Below are 18,328 nucleotides of genomic sequence, written 5' to 3'. Positions count from 1 at the left end.
TAAGTTAGCAGAGCTGTGTGGGAAGAAATGGTGAATGCCTGTTGGTGTGGTCTTCTTGCTGCACTGTCACTTCTTCTTGATGCCAGGTATTCAGCCTTTGTATTTCTTTGCTTTATAGTTTATTTTAGTAACAATTGATTTAGAATGATCGCTTTTTAATAAAAAATGTTTGCCTTGCTTTTTAAAAATTTAATTTATTTTTTCCAATTGCACGTAAAAATAATTTTCAGCATTCATTTTTTGTAAAATTTTGAGTCCCATACTTTTCCCCCTCACTCCTTGGTCCTCCTCTTTCCCCAAGAAGCAAGTAATCTGATATTGCCTTGTTTTTTTAATTAGCTTAATAGAAAATAAAATATTAATAACAAAAATGCCTAGTTCCACCTCAGAATTTACTTTTTTGTTTGTTTGTTTGCAAAGCAATGGGGTTAAGTGGCTTGGCCAAGGCCACACAGCAGAATTTACTTTTTAATTGCAAGATTAATGAAGCAAATACCATCAACTTAACTTTTATCAATATATTTATTTTTGAAAGCTTATAAAATTGCTTCTTTGGAAAAGTATTTTATATAATAAGTCAGATCTTTGTTAATCCCTAAAATATTTAATTCTATATTTATATTATGTATAATGTGTATTACAACTAGTTATTTGTATTTGCAGAATAGTATAATAATAAATTTAATTTATGTGATGAGAGAGAAATCATATCCATTTTAAAAGAACAAATGAAGCTTATTTTCTAATTATTTGAATTTTGTAAATTGTATACTGGTTTTTTTTCCCTGAATTTTTTGGGGGGATACATAGTACTCTTTTTTTACCAATTAGTCAGGAAGTCCTAAATAGCTTATTCTCTTTCCAGCACAGATGAAGCTGCCACTGAAAATATTTTAAAAGCTGAGCTGACAATGGCTGCTCTCTGTGGGAGACTAGGCCTTGTAACTTCAAGAGATGCTTTTATTACTGCCATTTGCAAAGGCTCCTTGCCTCCACATTATGCTCTTACAGTATTGAACACGACAACTGCAGCTACATTTTCTAGCAAATGTAAGACTTGAAATTTAGTTTCCATTTTTCATTTATATGTATTAGAAACTAATTCTCTGATAACATTTCATTATCATATTAATTTCAATAAACTCAACTTAGCTAAAATATTTTCATTTTGCATTATACTTGTGTGTCTTTCTGAATTGATATGTATTTCAGTATGTCCTGACTATAAATATTAACTGAATTAGTTGAGTCTCCCTCTCTGAAGAAAACTTGTCCTTTATTTTCTTCATGAAAAATCAGCATTTTCAAGTATAGGTATAGGAAGTTTTCCTCTTTATGTACTAACTTTTTTATCCAATCTTTAAATTGTCCATAATTTCCTTGCTCCACAAAATATTTACATTTTGAGTATTAATATTATAATATTATATGTAAGAAAGTAACTACATTTTGCACTAATAAATGCGATTACACTTATAATTTGAAATTTTTAGTTAAAACATTCAGTATATTTTAATTATTAGATCTTTCCTTTGTTCCCTAGCATATTCCATTCAGGGCCAGAATGTTCAGATGATCAGCCCATCAAGTGAGTCTCATCAGCAAGTTGTAGCAGTTGGGCAGCCTCTAGCAGTCCAGCCTCAGGGGACAGTAATGGTAAAAAAAGATGCACTTCTTTATTCTTAGCTAGCATATTAACAAGGAAATGTTTTGAATTTTCTCTGTACATATGTTAAAATTTTACCTTTTTTAGCCTAAGTAATTTATATAGGAAAATAAGAAACTATACAGTTCACATAAAGAATAGAAATTTCTTTCATGGGTATAGTTTATGATTTTGTGGAACTTAAGTTTAATATAGTTCTGTATAATATTTAAAGTTGTTGTCCAAACCACTTATTTATTTTTTAATATGAATACTGATTCTTTTTTCCTACCATTTAATGAAATATATATTTTTTCTGTTTAGCTGACTTCAAAAAATATCCAGTGTATGAGGACTTTACTTAACTTGGCGCACTGCCATGGAGCTGTTCTTGGGACATCATGGCAACTTGTTTTGGCAACTCTGCAGGTACAGTATCAAACCTGGACCAGAGGGGGTAGACTTTCTGTACAGAATTACACAGGGTTTGTGGGCCAGTGTCATCCTGTGCTTTCTCCCTCATGCATAGATAGTAGAAGACAGGACGGAAGAATGGTTGTGAAGAGTGAGGGAGGCCATAGAGTAGAGAATGAGAAGGAGAGAAGAATGCTTGGTTTGGGTGTGCTCGAATGTCACTCAAAATTTCTAATTCTAATGAAGGTGATGGCAATTATCATCAGCATCTAGCCTTTGGGGGGGTACCATTTAAAGATATGTCAGTAATGGTATCACTGATAAACTTTGTATTTTACTAGCATTTAAAAACTTTTATTTTTATGTAAATTAATTTGAAATGTCCTTTTCTTCCCCCATTATAGCATCTTGTATGGATTCTGGGACTGAAACCTGGTAGTGGAGGTGCCCTAAAACCTGGGAGAGCTGTGGAAGGACCTAGTACAGTAAGTATGAATCTTCATTATTTTTGGTTTAATTTCTGCCCAGAACTTTTCTATCATATTTAATTTTATCTTTCTCTTAGGTTCTAACTACAGCAGTTATGACTGATTTACCTGTCATTTCCAACATACTTTCAAGATTGTTTGAAAGTTCACAGTAAGAGAATTTTTTGAGAGAAAAATTATCAGTTTACATTTTATAGGTCAAAATGTCTTAACTTTTGTTTTTGTTTTTAGGTATCTTGATGATGTATCATTGCATCATTTAATAAATGCCCTTTGCTCCTTATCACTAGAAGCAATGGATATGGCCTATGGAAACAATAAGGTACAAAATTTTACCTTTATATCTTATATATTATAGATTGTTCAGTAAGATAGAATGGAATTCCTTCATGACCCAGTTTTGGGGGGGATTCAGGATTAAATTACTCTTTTTCATCAACTGTGGTATATGATTTGTATATCAAGGGGAAGGCAGCATTGTAAAGAATATAGCATATCTTGACTTGTAGTCAAAAGGACCATTTTCTTTCTTTTTTTTTTTATTTAGGTTTTTGCAAGGCAAATGGGGTAAAGTGGCTTGCCCAAGGCCACACAGCTAGGTAATTATTAAGTGTCTGAGGCCAGATTTGAACTCAGGTATTGCTGACTCCAGGGCTGGTGCTCTATTGCCTGCACCATCTAGCTGCCCCCTTACTTTTTTTTTAAAGAAAGATTTTATTTATTTTGAGTTTTACAGTTTTTCCCCTATTCTTGCTTCCCTCCCCCTCCCCCTTACACAAGGCAGACTGTTAGTCTTTACATTGTTTCCATGGTATAAATTGATCTATCTTGAATGTGATGAGAGAGAAATCATATCCTTAAGGAAGAAAAATAAAGTATAAGAGATAGCAGAATTATATAATAAGATAATGAGTTTGGTTTTTTTCCTAAATTGAAGGTAATAGTCTTTGGTCTTTGTTCAAAAATCCACAATTCTTTCTCTGGATACAGGTGGTACTCTGCATCGCAGATAGCCCCAAGTTGTCCCTGATTGTGGCACTGATGGAATGAGCAAGTCCATCAAGGGTGATCATCACCCCCATGTTGCTGTTAGGGTGTACAATGGTTTTTCTGGTTCTGCTCATCTCGCTCAGCATCAATTCATGCAAATCCATCCATGCTTCCCTGAATTCCTATCCCTTTTGGGTTCTAATAGAATAATAGTGTTCCATGACATACATATACCACAGTTTGTTAAGTCATTCCCCATTTGAAGGACATTCACTTAATTTCCAATTCTTTGCCACCACAAACAGGGCTGCTATGAATATTTTTGTACAAGTGATATTTTTACCCTTGTTTTCTGGATCAAAGGGTATGCCCATTTTTTGTTGCCCTTTGAGCACAATTCCAAATTGCTCTCCAGAAAGGTTGGATTAGTTCACAGCTCCACCAATAATGCATTAGTGTCCCACATTTCCCACATCCCTTCCAATATTGATCATTGTCCTTTCTGGTCCTGTTGATCATTCTGAGGTGGTACCTCAGAGATGTTTTAATTTGCATTTCTCTAATAAGTAGTGATTCAGAGCAATTTTTCATATGACTATCAATCGCTTTGATTTCCTCATCTGTAAATTGTCTTTGCATAGCCTTTGACCATCTGTCAATTGGGGAATGTCTTGTCCTTTTTTTTTTTTTGAAAATTTGACTCATTTATCTGAATATTTTAGAAATGAGTCCTTTGTCAGAAACACTAGTTGTAAAAATTGTTTCTCAATTTACTACATTTCTTTTGATCTTGGTTATGGTGGTTTTGTCTGTGCAAAAGCTTTTTAATTTAATGTGATCAAAATTATCCAGTTTATTTTTAATGATGTTTTCCATCTCTTCCTTGGTCAAAAACTGCTTCCCTTTCCAAAGATCTGACAGGTATACTACAAAAGGACCATTTTCAAATGCTGACTTTTGATACTAGCTACCTCCCAGATCACTGGCAGTTCACTTCACCTTAGAATGTCAGCTTCTTCATCTGCAAAATGTGCAGTAACATCTAGTGTGCATCTCAGGATTATTGACAAGCTCAAATGAGATTAAATAAACAAGTATTTATTAAGCATCTACCCTGTGCCAGAAATATTCATAGACTGAATATTTAAGCACAAGAATGAAAATTCTTTTCATTAAAGCATATACAGTTAATCAAGAGAGCACTAGATTGTAAACAAATAATTTATACAATCTAGCCTGTCACTAGACTTTACATCTCATTTGCTCTTCACAACTACACTGTGTAGTGGGCACTATTATCTCCATTTTTTAACAGTTGAGGAAACTGGAGCAGAGGTTAAGTGACTTTCCCATAATCACTCAGGCAGTACCTTTCTGAAGTCACTTTTGACCTCCAATCTTCCTGACTTTAGATGCAGCACTCTCTTCCCTGGAACACCTTGTTTGCAACCTTTAATAATAGGAACTGAGGCAGCAGTTAGTGGGATACATAGAAAGTTGGGGTCTGGCAAAATGTAAGTATCAAAAGGAGGTAGGGAGTAGTTGTAAGGGTTTTTTAAGAGTAGGTGGAGATGAACTAGTTGTCTGGATGGTTGAGATAGGGAAGAATGGAAGCAAAATTAAAGCAGGGCTAATGACTCAGAGAAAACTGAAGGAAGGAGCCATTGGAGGTATGTGTGAGCAGGGATAGGTGAAAGAGAAGGTAGGCACAAAAAGAATGTTAGGAAATAATGACACTAAGTTGTGTGCCTAGCTTGACAATTACCACTTACTTTGGAAGCAGAGGTTCAGTTTTAAATCCTGACAGCCTCAGTGTCTGTAAAATGAAGCTGAGTCATAAGGAATTAGATTACCTCATCCATCAAATTTGTGGGTATGATCCCAATGGTTGCTTCTGACTCAAAATACAGCTACAGCAATGCTCTGCTTTAATGACTACTAGCTGACCTACCACTAGTGCTGTCCTTGGACTCCTCAGGAGTCAGATGACTTTTTTTTTTTGCTGAATTCCCAACTTGAAGGGTTGTTGTAATCTAGTTTTTCCTATCGTCAGTGTGGTTGATGGTCACTGTATGTTACTTTGTAATCTACCATTTTATTCTCTCTTTTCTTCACCTTACCCTCCCCATTTCTTATTTGTTACTTTTCATGTACTCTTTTGACATTTTATGAAGTAAAAGGAGGAAAATGAATATATTCAGTAGTCTTGGTCATTCACATCACTGCTTTCCCTCTGGTTTGAGAAATGAGCAAATCAAAACTCATTGGGGAGTGATACTTCTCTCTTTTTGGTTACTACCTTTTTGAAAGGTGCTGCTTGGCCACTCAATCATCCCCTCTTCCCTCTTTTTTGAAGTTGTAGCCTTCTCATTGTTCAGAGATACCAGAAGCCTGATATTTTGCATAAAACCAAGAAATGTTTTTCCCTTAACTGTATATAAATGCAAAGTTCCTGGCTCATATCAGGTACTTAATAAATGCTTATTGAATTTCACTATTAAATTACTTTGTAAATTCTTTTATATTGTGTAATCTGACATTAATAACAGTGGTAAATATTAAAGATTTTCTTTGCAGTATCAAAATGTAACCCTTTTTTTGTACCTAGGAACCATCTCTTTTTGCAGTTGCCAAGTTGCTAGAAACAGGACTTGTTAACATGCACAGAATAGAAATTTTGTGGAGACCTTTAACTGGCCATCTTCTTGAGGTAACCTGTTTTTGTAAGATATACTATTCTGTTTTTGTTAATGAATTTTTGAGTCACCTTTTTCTTCTGTAGGTAAAATAAATATATCCCCTCAATTGTCATCTAATATATTCTAATATTTCTGTTATCAGTCATTTTTTCCATGGGTCCAACTCTTTGTTGAGCTTTTTCTTAAAAAGATCACTGGAGTGATTTACCATTTTCCTTCTTCAGCTCATTTTATATATATGTATAAGGAACTGAAGCAGACAGTTAAGTAACTTGCCCAGGATCACACAACTCAGCTCTTCCTAATTCTAGGCCCAGCAGTCTATCCACTGCATCACCAAATGTTTATTATGTGCGAGAATTGTCTTCTTTTTTATTTTGTGGTTAAATTTATCTAGTTCTGAGAGAGAGGATGGGGGTCCCTTGCAAGTATAATTTTATTGCCTATGTCTTCCTGTAACTCATTTAACTTATCTAAGAATTTGGGTGCTCCACCAGTTGGTGCACTGTTTAATTTTGATATTATCCTTTAGGAAGATGTAGTTTCATTACTTATCTCTTTTAATTAGATCTATTTTTTGCCTTTCTATATCTGAGATCAAAATTGCTACCCCCTGCTTTTTTTACTTTAGGTGAAGTATATGTTCTGCTCCAACTTTTTATCTTTACTCTATATCTCTCTGCTTCAAATGTGTTTCTTGTAAATGACATATTGTAGGATTCTTGTTTTTAATCCACTCTTTCATCCCCTTCTATGGAAGAATTCAAGCTATTCGCATTTGCAGTTATAATCACTAACTCTGTATTACCCTATTACCTTCTATCCTGTATTCCCCTCCCCCATTTGTACTTACCTCTCTCTCTTCTTTCACTCTTTCCCTCTTCAACAGTATTTTGCTTCTGATGACCCTCAATCTGCCTTCCCTTCTGTTTGCCCCTCTTCCCTTTTTTTTACCCTTTCCTCTGCTAATTCCATGTAGAGTAAGATAAATTTCTGAACCCAACTGTGTTTATATGTTATTCCCTCTTTGACCAAATCTGATCAGAGTATGTAAGAATTTAGCATTTCTCACTCCCTACTAAGAATAGCCATCTTGAAAATGCACTGTTAACATTTGGTTATTTTTTTCCTTGCAAGCAAGACAATTACATGGTTCAATGAATGGATAGAATGTGGAACTTGGGAGTCAGAAGACCTGAGAGACTAGTTTTGTCATCCTGGGCAAGTCCTTTAATTTTCAGTCTCAGTTTCTTCCTCTGTAAAATGAAGAAATCTCCCACAAGAAACTAAGAATCCTTTGATATTTAAGTGTATGAAAGTGTTCTCTCCAAAATTATCTACTATGACTTTCCAAGCAAGGATGTTGTATGTACATAAATTGCCTTTAAATAAGGTTAATTCAGTAATTAGAATTGCTTTTTTAATGTATTTTGACACAAGAAATTCTAATTGCTTTCTGCATGAACTTTTCAAAAGAAGATCTATTAAGGTTGATTGGAAGCAAAATTTCCTGCGTATTTTTATTGTAAATTATTACAGAATTTACTGATAACCTGTTGTGAAAATTACATTTTTCCCTATATAAATTTATTTTGAAAATAAAATGTTTTTAGTAGACTAATCTTATGATTTCATATTAATTTTCTCTGATGTAATCCTATATTTATTTCCAGCAACATTTATCTTAGTTTTCATCTTTTTTCTTCCTGTCTCTCTTTCTATTGCTTCTTCTTATCCTCTTGTGCAGAAGGTAAGTTTACCTATAGCTATATGTATTTTTCAAAGGTTTACTATTAATAAGCTCATAGTAGCCAAAATTTTTGCTTAATTTTCTTTTCCATCTCATTTAAGATCTTTAGAATACAGTTTTAAAACATGACTTGCCAGGATATGCAAAACAATTTTTTCATGCATTTTTTACTTTGAATTCTTATTTTTTTTTTACTAATAGTTAAGAAAACGAATGTTTGAATTTTATTAATATATTATATCTTTAGGTTTGTCAGCATCCAAACTCTCGAATGAGAGAATGGGGAGCAGAAGCCTTAACTTCACTTATTAAAGCAGGATTAACATTTAACCATGATCCTCCACTTTCACAAAATCAGGTAATTTTGGGAGACAAATATAAAGTAAAGGATGACTTTTTCCAGTTATAACTATTTTATTAATTCAAAAAATGGGTAAAATTCAAAATATGAAATCCTCCTTCTGAATACTTTATTTAATATGTGTAATAAAGATAGCATCTACTCTAAAATATAATTTGTAAAAACCTACTTATTTTCTTATAATGTCCTCAAAGAATATGTTTTTTCCCCCTCTTAAAAATTTTAGAGATAGAAGAAAGTGGTCAAAGAGTAGTTATTGCTATCCAGTTTGGTCACCCTTTTCCAATAATAAGATCTTTTTAAAAATGTGGTAATATGGGCAGCTAGGTGACTCAGTGGATAGAGCATGGGTGCTGGAGTCAGGAGGCCCCGAGTTGAAATTCGGCCCCAGACACTTAAAACTTACCTAGCTGTGTGACCTTGGGCAAGTTACTTAATCCTGTTGCCTTGCAAAAAAAGTGATATGTAATTTATTTCCTTACTTTGTAGAATTTAGCATTTAATGCACAGAAATTAAGTAAAAAATTAAGTAAAGAAATACAAATTTGGAAATAATTTTTAGAATAGATTATTTTTCATTTCCTTTTTCCCTCCACTCCCAATATTATGTAGATCTCTATCTCTGTCACTTAAGTGTCATTTAAATGTTATTTGAACATAGATCTTGCCGACTTCAAGTCTAGTACATAGTTGACTTTCACTTGTACTTTCCAGTTAAAATTTGAGAAATAGAAAATTTTGCAAAATTACCATTTTTTTCCTGCTTCTTTTTTTTGGAAAGAAATAAATGACTCATTAATATTAAGAGTTTTATTCCAAAATCATCTTCTAATAACAAGGTCAGAATAAAATAAATCTAAACGGGGTGTGTGTGTGTGTGTGTGTGTGTGTGTATGTGTGTGTGTGTATAGTTATATATAGTTATATATATTTTTAATTATAAATAATAGATTGATGTTCATAAGGATAATCCTTAAACATTATTAAATATCAAATATATTAAAGTATGCTATATAAATTAACCAAGATTTATCTTATATTAATTTGTATCTGTTTTAATACAGTTTTTAATAGGTTTTTAAAAATTATTTATCATTTTTGTGTTTTTTTAAGCACCTTTGTGTAAAAACTACATTGTAGAAGCCCTAAAATAATTATAACATAGAGCTCCCTCTTATGAGGGAGGGAGGAAAGGGACATACCAAAATTACTTAATAATTCAAATAAAAGAATGCAAGTACAAAGAAAAGGTTAAGACAGCATGTAATTCGTGATTTATATATGGTAGTTTTCTTCAGATTATTGACCAAAATGCTCTCTTATTCTGCCATTCTGGATCAAGGGAATTTACTCTTCATATAAATTATTACTTTATGTAGATATGTGTGAAGTTGAGTTGTTGGTGTTTTTTTAAAATCCATTTACCATGTTAGTCTGGTTTTTTTCCCTGATTTTCTAAAATGTCCTTTTGTTTTCTTTTACTAATTGTTTTGCTTTTAGAGGTTGCAGTTACTTTTATTGAATCCCTTGAAGGAGTTATCAAATATTATTCATCCTGATATAAGACTCAAGCAATTGGAATGTGTATTACAGATTCTTCAGAGTCAAGGAGACAGTCTTGGGCCTGGATGGCCATTAGTGCTTGGCGTTATGGGAGCAATCAGAAATGATCAAGGGTAAGTAGTTGAAGTAAACATCTAGAAGCTGATATAAATTGCTTGTAAATATACTAATAGTATTATTCCTTAAATTTATTACTTGCTTAGTAAATTGAATCTCCAAAGATAATTTTAAGTCTCTAATTTAAGTCTCACTGTTAGTGGAATATTTTTAATTGACAGAAGCATATTAAGCTCTAATTTTATAAAAATAATACTTTGCTATTTATTTTTAGCTGTATTTTCTTTCATTAGTAAACATAATGCTGCTCCACTTTTCAAATTTCTTTCGCACTTGATTTGGGTAGATTTTTGTTGTCAGGGCCAGAATTTATTTTCCTAGTGTATGCTGGTCATTTTTATGTGACTTGGAAAGGTAGCATCTGAAACTTTGTTTTAATAAGGCATTTCAATACCAACTTCCTTACGTTCCCTTTGTTTTAAAGGGGAAATGGGTCTTTACTTCTTTTACTCTAGCTAATCTTCTTTTTTACTTAATGAATTTTACCCATAATACCCACAAACATAAGATCCACAAGACATGCAAATTTTGTTATAATGAAATTTTGTCTAAATGAATATTTTGCAAAAGGCACCAGAAAAAGTTTCCAGTAGAATTTAAAATTTTTAAAGATGGGGGTCTACTTTTTGTTTTTTCTTTGCCTTGCACATGTAGGCACTTAATGAATTTAATCATATTCCCAATCTGTAGAAATCTATACATAGGGGTGGCTAGGTGGCGCAGTGGATAAAGCACCGGCCCTGGAGTCAGGAGTACCTGGGTTCAAATCCAGTCTCAGACACTTAATAATTACCTAGCCGTGTGGCCTTGGGCAAGCCACTTAACCCCATTTGCCTTACAAAAACCTTAAAAAAAAATCTATATATGAAACTGATGAGCAAATCCTCCATTAAAAAGAAGTGAACTTTAAAGTTCTTAGTGAAAAGTGAAATTCTTTGGTGAAGGAGAGATTGACTGAGTACTGGACCGTTACCTCTTTCATATAGTTCCTTGGTTTTTTTGTGCCATTTTCGGTGATTTTAGAATTTTTATAAGACTAGTCAGAAAAACATTTTCCCCATCCATTTGAGCAGTGTTCAACACCAATGACTTTCACAATCCAGCTCAACTACATATAGGGATGGTCATACTCTTGATCTTATGTTCAAATGTTCTACTTTTACTACCTATAATTCTACTATATACAGTAATATGCTGGTAAATCAATAATACCTGGCTTTCATAAAGGGGAAAAAAAAAGTAACCACAGTATACTTTTAAATTTAATCTATATTACATTTTCTCCATTACTTTCTTTTTTGTTGTTTATTTATTTTATATTATTACAATAATCTTGTTGTAAGAGTAAACATAACCCCCCCACCCCACCCCCAGAAAGATGAGAAACCTCAAGAATAGTGTGAGAGAAAAAAAGTGTACTTCAATCTGCATTCAGATTCCAGCAGTTCTGTCTCTAGGATGAGTTGCCTTCTTTATCATAAGTTCACCAGAGAAGTTGCTTCAATACTTTTACCACAGTTGCTTTTACTAGCTGTAGTTCCGTCCACTCTATTCATCCCCTGCCCACTCTTATTTATTCTACTTTCTCTCTCCTTTCATACTGTCCCTGTTCAGAAGTGTGTTATATCTGAGTACTGTCTCCCATGATCTTCTATCACCTACTCCCCCTTCCCCTTCCCCTCCTCCATTCCCCCTTATCCCATCCCTTTCCTCTCATTTATCTCTAGTAAGAAAGATTTCTATACCCTAGTAAGTGTGTATGTTTTTTCCTCTCTCTGCCCTTTCTCTCTTTTTTTTTTTTTTGGAGAGATTTTATTTATTTTGAATTTTACAATTCCCCCCCCCCCCCCTTATCTTGCTTCTTCTTCCCACCTCCCACAGAAGGCATTCTGTTAGTCTTTACATTGTTACATGGTATGCATTGATCTAAGTTGAATGTGATGAGAGTCTCTCAGCCATTTCTGATGAGAATGAAGGCTCACTCATTACCCCTTGCCTTTCCCTGCTGTACTCCATTGTAAAAGCTTCCTCTTGACTCCTATGTGAAATATCTTAGTCCTTTTTTCCTCTCCTTTCCCTTCCTCCCAGTACTTTCCTTTATCACCCATCTTATTACTATATTATACCATTATATTCTGCTCCTTCCTGTGTTTTGTCTATATGTGCTCCTTCTAACAGCTCTTATAAATGAGAAAGTTCATATGAGTTTTCAGTATCTTCTTCCCATGCAGGAATGCAAACAGTTCAAAATCATTAAGTTCCTCATAGTTTGACCTTCTTGTCCACCCTCTCTATGGTTCACCTGAGTCCTTTATTTGGAGATCAAACTCTAGCTCTGGTTGTTTCAGTAGGAAAATTTGAAAGTCCTCCGTTTCATTGAAAGTCCATCTTTTCCCCTGGAAGAGGATGTTCACTTTTCCTGAGTAGTTGATGCTCAGTTGTAAACCAAGATCTTTTGCCTTCTGGAATATTATATTCCAAACCCTACAAACCCTTAATGGAGATGCTTCCAGATCCTGTGTAATCCTGATTATAGAACCATAGTAGTTGAGTTTTTTCTGGTAACTTTTAGTATTTTCTCTTTGACTTGGGAGTTTTGGAATTTGGCTATAACATTCCTGGAAGTTTTTATTTTGGGATCTCTTTCAGGAGATGGCCAGTGTATTCCTTCAATTTCTGTTTTACCCTCTGTTTCTAGGATCTCAGGGCAATTTTGCTGTATTATTTCTTGAAAAATAAAGTCTAGGCTCTTTTCCTGGTCACGAGTTCCATTCTGCACTTGAAGGAGTTATTTTGGCATTCTTCTCCTCATTTGACTTTGGTGTTGCTTTTTCTAATTGGCCTAAACTGGTTTTTAACATATTATTTTCTTCAATTTTTTTATATTTGTTTCACCAAGCTGTTACTTGTTTGTCATGTTTTATCTGCATCACTCATTTCTCCTCCCAATTTTTCCTCTACCCACCTTATTTGCTTTTCGAAGTCTTTTTTTGAGCTTATCCATAGCCTGAGCCCATTTTCTTTTTCTCTTGGAGGCTTTGGATACAGAATCTTTAATTTTTGTCATCATTTGAATCTTCCATGGGACCAAAGTAATTTTCCTGAATTATCAGTTCTTTTGAGAGGGTCAGAGTTAGATTGAGCATATCCCTGCTTACTATCTTACTTCAGTCTTTCCCATCCTTTACCACAGTGCTCTGTCACTCTACCCTTACCTATTGTACTAGCCCATCACTTTGCTCTGACCTTACAAGCTTTCTTTTAAAATCGACATCTTTTGTTAACTAATTCACTTTTATAATGTTTTTGGACCTTTTAGTCCTTGTCCCATTTTCTAGTTGCTGTTCATACCTTTCTAAATCTTACTTAATGTCTTTCCTGTTTTCCTTTCCACTCAGTTCAGCATAGAAGATCATACTCTCATGCGTAACCGTACCTATTAACAGGGTGATAATTCTGTCTCAAATGACCTTACTATTACACGTTTTTCCAACCACATCTCTCATACCTTTTATAAACGTTTTCAAAACAACTGCACTGCCAATTGCCTGTAAAGTAGAGGGCATCACTTCATTCTCGAACTGAAAGAAATGAACACCATACATTGGAAGACCCTCTCTTCCCCAATTGTACTTTTCAGATCACTGCAGTATCATTCATCATTCAACTCCTCCTTTGTTGTCAGGAAAAATGACTAGGTTCCTCACTTTGCCAACAGTAACTCTTCTACTTATGTCCTTGAGCCTATCTTGTCACATTATTAAGTAGAAGCTCTATGGCGGCAGTTATGAAACAGTCTAATTATTATGAAACAATGTATTATGGTAAGCTTACTTTGTGATGAACTCAGCCAGCTATAGTAGTTTAGGTTATTGCAGCATTTATAGATGGACCCCAAAGCTGTTATGCTTAAGGTGAGTCAGCAGTCTATACACTTTTTTTTTTAATATATTATTTTTGAATTTTACAATTTTCCCTGATCTCATTCCCTCCTCCCCCCCCCCCCCCCCCCCCCCCCCCCCGGCCTCACAGAAGGCAGACTGATAGTCTTTACATTGTTTCCATGCTATACATAGCCTACACAGTTTTAACAAGAAATAACCTAAAGGAATGTACTAAGTCAACGATTTCATCTGTCCTGGCTATTATTTACAAAGTTGAAGGTTTTCTTTTTCCACCTCCACAACTTTTATCCTTCATTTCCTCCTCATATAAATGCTACACATTTTCTATATTTTGGAATATTTGTAATTTTCTTCAGCTTGAATGTAGGTTTTCAATTTTCCCTGTAGGTTTTAACAAATGTACTATGGGATTGCCTTAAAAAAATTAGCACCTTACTTCTTATTGATCTATAGTATATTTTTCTTATAAAATTGTAACTTCTTTAGAGAGCTGAGTGAAACTGCTGAAAATATTGCAGTAGTAGTGTGATGTTTTTCTCGTTGATAAAAGCACTCATAGAATCCTATCATTTTCTTAAAGTTGCTTCCTTTTTTAAACATAATCAAATTAAATTATCTGTTATCTGAAGTCTTTGCAAAAATACGGAAGCATTATTAACACTTATTTATAGCATCTTGAATATTGTGTAGGGAATATTTTCTTGATGAAAATTTGTGGGGTAAGAATTTTTTTTGTAATTTGTTTTATGTCAAAATAGTATTTTTGTGATACTACATTTCTTTAAAATGTTATGGTTTGGGGTTAGCTAGATGGCTCAGTGGATAGAGCACTGGCCCTGAAGGCAGGAGGACCTGAGTTCAAAACCGACCTCAGACACTTAACAATTACCTAGCTGTGTGACCTTGGGCAAGTCACTTAACCCCATTGCCTTAAATAAATAGACAAACAAAAGTTTTAAAATGTTACAGTTTTGAAATTAGTTGTGAGTACTACTGTTACTGTCTAATGTGCTGAATTTGTACCTACAAATCCATATTTCTTAACTTCTCATATTCCCAGAGAGTCTTTGATAAGAACTGCATTCCAATGTCTTCAGTTGGTTGTGACAGATTTTCTTCCAACAATGCCTTGCACCTGTCTACAGATAGTTGTAGATGTTGCAGGTAGCTTTGGACTTCATAATCAAGAACTTAATATTAGCCTAACATCAATAGGCTTACTGGTAAGTCTCTTGTTGCTTTCCATACTATATTAATATCGTAATTGAGAAGTTATTCTTTTAAATAATTTTTAAAGATTGCACAGTGGAGAAAGCATTTAGTATAGCATCAGAAAATTAACCTAATTCCTTATTTATAGATATAGAAACAAACCTATAGAAGATGGGTGATTTGCCTAACATCGCACAGGCTGCAAATCCAAGATTTAAACTCAGAGTGCATCATCCTTGTGCTTGCATCCCTCTCCCACAGTTATCTATTCTTACTTATTTTTTAATACATGAATAGTATTTGAGTGAGATAGTACTGTGCAAAGTCACCTGCTTTACTTTCTTCTTCAGAACCATCTGATTTCAGGGAACAGATGTGAATCAGGATGACTGAAGACGGCCCTGGATGTGAGGCATTTAGGGTTAAATGATTTGCTCAAGGTCACGCAGCCAGTAAGTGTCTGATACTGGATTTGAATTCAGGTCCTATTAACTCCAGCATCAGTGTTCTTTCCACTGTGTCACCTGGTTTTCTACTAGGACAGTTCAGTGGTGCAGTAGTTGGAGTTAATAGGACCCGAATTCAAATCCAGCCTCAGACACTTGATACTTAATTGCTGTGTGAACTTGGGCAAGTCCCCTAACTGATTGCCTCGCATCCAGAGCCAACTCTAGTCTTCTTGATTCTTATCTGGTCACTGGATCCAGATGATTCCAGAGGAGAAAGTGCTTGTCATGGCATCACCCCGATGTCATGAGCCTCTTCAAGAATAAAGGGCAAAAACAACATCAATTTTTTATCACATGTGTTCATATCTTTTGTTATATACGTAACTTTAATTAATGGCTTTTGTTCTATGTCTAATATGTATACAAACACACATACACAATATTATTTAACAGCTGTGATATACTTAATTTCACAGCTCACATTTCCATTGCTTTTGTGAGTACTTAAATACTTAAAAGGTTTTTCAAGACAGCAGTATTAAGAAGATTGAGTTTTGTGCTTTCAGTTAGCTTGATATATTTGAAAACAACTATAATTCCTCAAATTCTGTCTAGTGGATCTTTTGTTCCTACTCAGTTTGGGGCCCATCTCATTGACCATTTGCAACAATGATCCATAATAAATCTTTAAATGATTGGTCTTCTATATGTAAAGTCATGTATCAAAAATTACAAATTGCAAAAATCTATAGAATTAAAAATCAGTTATGTCTAAATATTACAAGAGTTTTCTCAGAACATGCATGTTTTATTGGTGTGGGTGTGTATGTGTGTGATCCTCTCTCATTACCTATTTAAGATAAATGTTTCTGAAATAGTTGTATTAATTTCTAGAACTCTCTGCTTTGAAAGATGCAGTCTAACATATACTAAAGATCAGAGCTATTATATTTATAAGCTAATGAATTTTTTTCCTTTCTTTATTTCATAGTGGAACATTTCAGATTATTTCTTCCAAAGAGGTGAAATTATTGAAAAAGAATTGAACCGAGAAGAGGCAGCACAACAGAAGCAAGCAGAAGAGAAAGGAGTCATTTTAAACCGCCCGTTCCATCCCGCACCTCCATTTGACTGTCTATGGCTATGTCTTTATGCCAAACTTGGTGAACTCTGTGTGGATCCCCGGCCTGCTGTCAGGAAAAGTGCCGGGCAGACTCTCTTCTCTACCATTGGGGCACACGGCACCTTACTGCAGCACTCCACATGGCATACTGTCATATGGAAGGTATTCTAAAGGAACTGGGGTTCTCCTACAGGAGAAGACATTTTTGTGATATTAATTTAAGGTATTTTAAGAAAGTAGAATTTCCTCATTCCACATTCCATAGGGGAAAAAAAAGATCCAGAAAATTTGAAGATATTTTATCTCATATACAGAGAAAATATTAAAATATCAAACCATAATATCTTTCTGATTTCATATTTTAGTCCTTCTTCCTTTTTGATTATTTGTCCTTTTTTTCTCTCTTGATACACAAACTTGAAAAGACCAGGAGATGTTATAGAAGAAAAGTAATTATTTCTGATAATAGCAATAGTGAATTCTAAAAAATTAAGGAAAAAAAACTATGAGCTGCCTAAGTTAAAAGAAATAACCTTAATTTTTCCTTTTTCAAGGAAAAATATAAACTACTCATAAGAAAGTTAAGTAAAACATAATAGAATTTTCTCTTTCTTTCCCCTTTCCCATTAAGAAGAATGTAAATTCCTTAAGGACAAGAATTCTTCATAGGTTCATAAATCTTGAGATGTAAGAAATCATCTAATCCTACCCCCTCATTTGTACAAATGAGGAAACTGAGGACCAGAGAACTTTGAACCTAGTGTATGTCCAAAGTTGTTCATTGAGCCATTTTCTTTTTCATTTTATTTCAATATTCTTGAATCTGGGATATGACCTTGCCTATAATAGATGTTATCAAGTTCTTGTTGAATTTTTGGCTTGAACACAATTAATACAACAAATGAGAACATGCACATACACATCTTCCCAAATTATCATATTATTCTTCAAAACATTTTAGCTTAATAATACATTTCCCACATAAACTATATAATATTGTGAATAGTTGTTTGAACAGAACATGGAAATACACTTAAAGGTAATATTTTTGATTTGATATTTTAAGAAAACTTAATCACCACTTTAATAACATTTCCATAGAAAGATATGTTCAAAATGTCAATTTTGGACTTCAGGAATAAATATTTTCTGTCTCCCAAAGTCATATCTCCTAGTGGAGTCAAGATCAAATAGTCAAGGCTGAAGATGTTGCCCTTGAGAATAAATGCTATTGGTAAAGGAGTGGTATTGAGGGAAGAACAAGCACAAGGGAATACCCTCTTATCCAAGTTCCCTCTCTCTCACTGGACCTGGCTGGAGCAATATGAGAAGGTAGGATTTGAAGGTCCAGCTCTTAAGGCAATGTTCTGAGAAAGGAACGGAGAGAGAGAGGGGACAGTGAAAATTTCAAGGGCAGTATCTAGAGGGAAGGGAGTAGTTCTTGTAATTCTTCCTAATTCCTTTTCAGTTTATTGACTTCTGATTTGGCAGATGGAGCATATTACATTTTCACTTTATAGATTAAAATAGTTTTCAGGACATAATTATTTTATCTAATAGATTTTTTGAATATATCAGTTAAAGATTTTAAAAGTCATGTAATATATTAAGA

General features: G+C 34.0%; 1 protein-coding gene across 2 annotated transcripts in view; it reads left to right on the top strand.

Moving 5' to 3' along the window:
* The window catches only part of MON2 (MON2 homolog, regulator of endosome-to-Golgi trafficking), a 167,878-nt gene that overhangs the window by 77,771 nt on the left and 71,779 nt on the right, over positions 1–18,328 (top strand). For both annotated transcript variants that reach the window (XM_074226230.1, XM_074226231.1), the window contains exons 13-24: positions 5–86; positions 866–1,050; positions 1,544–1,656; positions 1,970–2,074; positions 2,464–2,544; positions 2,625–2,698; positions 2,779–2,869; positions 6,146–6,247; positions 8,234–8,344; positions 9,848–10,023; positions 14,993–15,155; positions 16,585–16,878. In XM_074226230.1, coding sequence (XP_074082331.1) covers positions 5–86; positions 866–1,050; positions 1,544–1,656; positions 1,970–2,074; positions 2,464–2,544; positions 2,625–2,698; positions 2,779–2,869; positions 6,146–6,247; positions 8,234–8,344; positions 9,848–10,023; positions 14,993–15,155; positions 16,585–16,878 — 1,577 coding nt within the window. The remainder of the gene's footprint in view (positions 1–4; positions 87–865; positions 1,051–1,543; positions 1,657–1,969; positions 2,075–2,463; positions 2,545–2,624; positions 2,699–2,778; positions 2,870–6,145; positions 6,248–8,233; positions 8,345–9,847; positions 10,024–14,992; positions 15,156–16,584; positions 16,879–18,328) is intronic.

The sequence above is a fragment of the Macrotis lagotis genome, chromosome 2 (genome assembly GCF_037893015.1).
Source record: "Macrotis lagotis isolate mMagLag1 chromosome 2, bilby.v1.9.chrom.fasta, whole genome shotgun sequence".
Classification (NCBI taxonomy): Eukaryota; Metazoa; Chordata; class Mammalia; order Peramelemorphia; family Peramelidae; genus Macrotis; species Macrotis lagotis.
The sequence above is the reverse complement of the archived record's forward strand: the minus strand, read 5'-3'. Positions and strand labels throughout refer to the sequence as shown.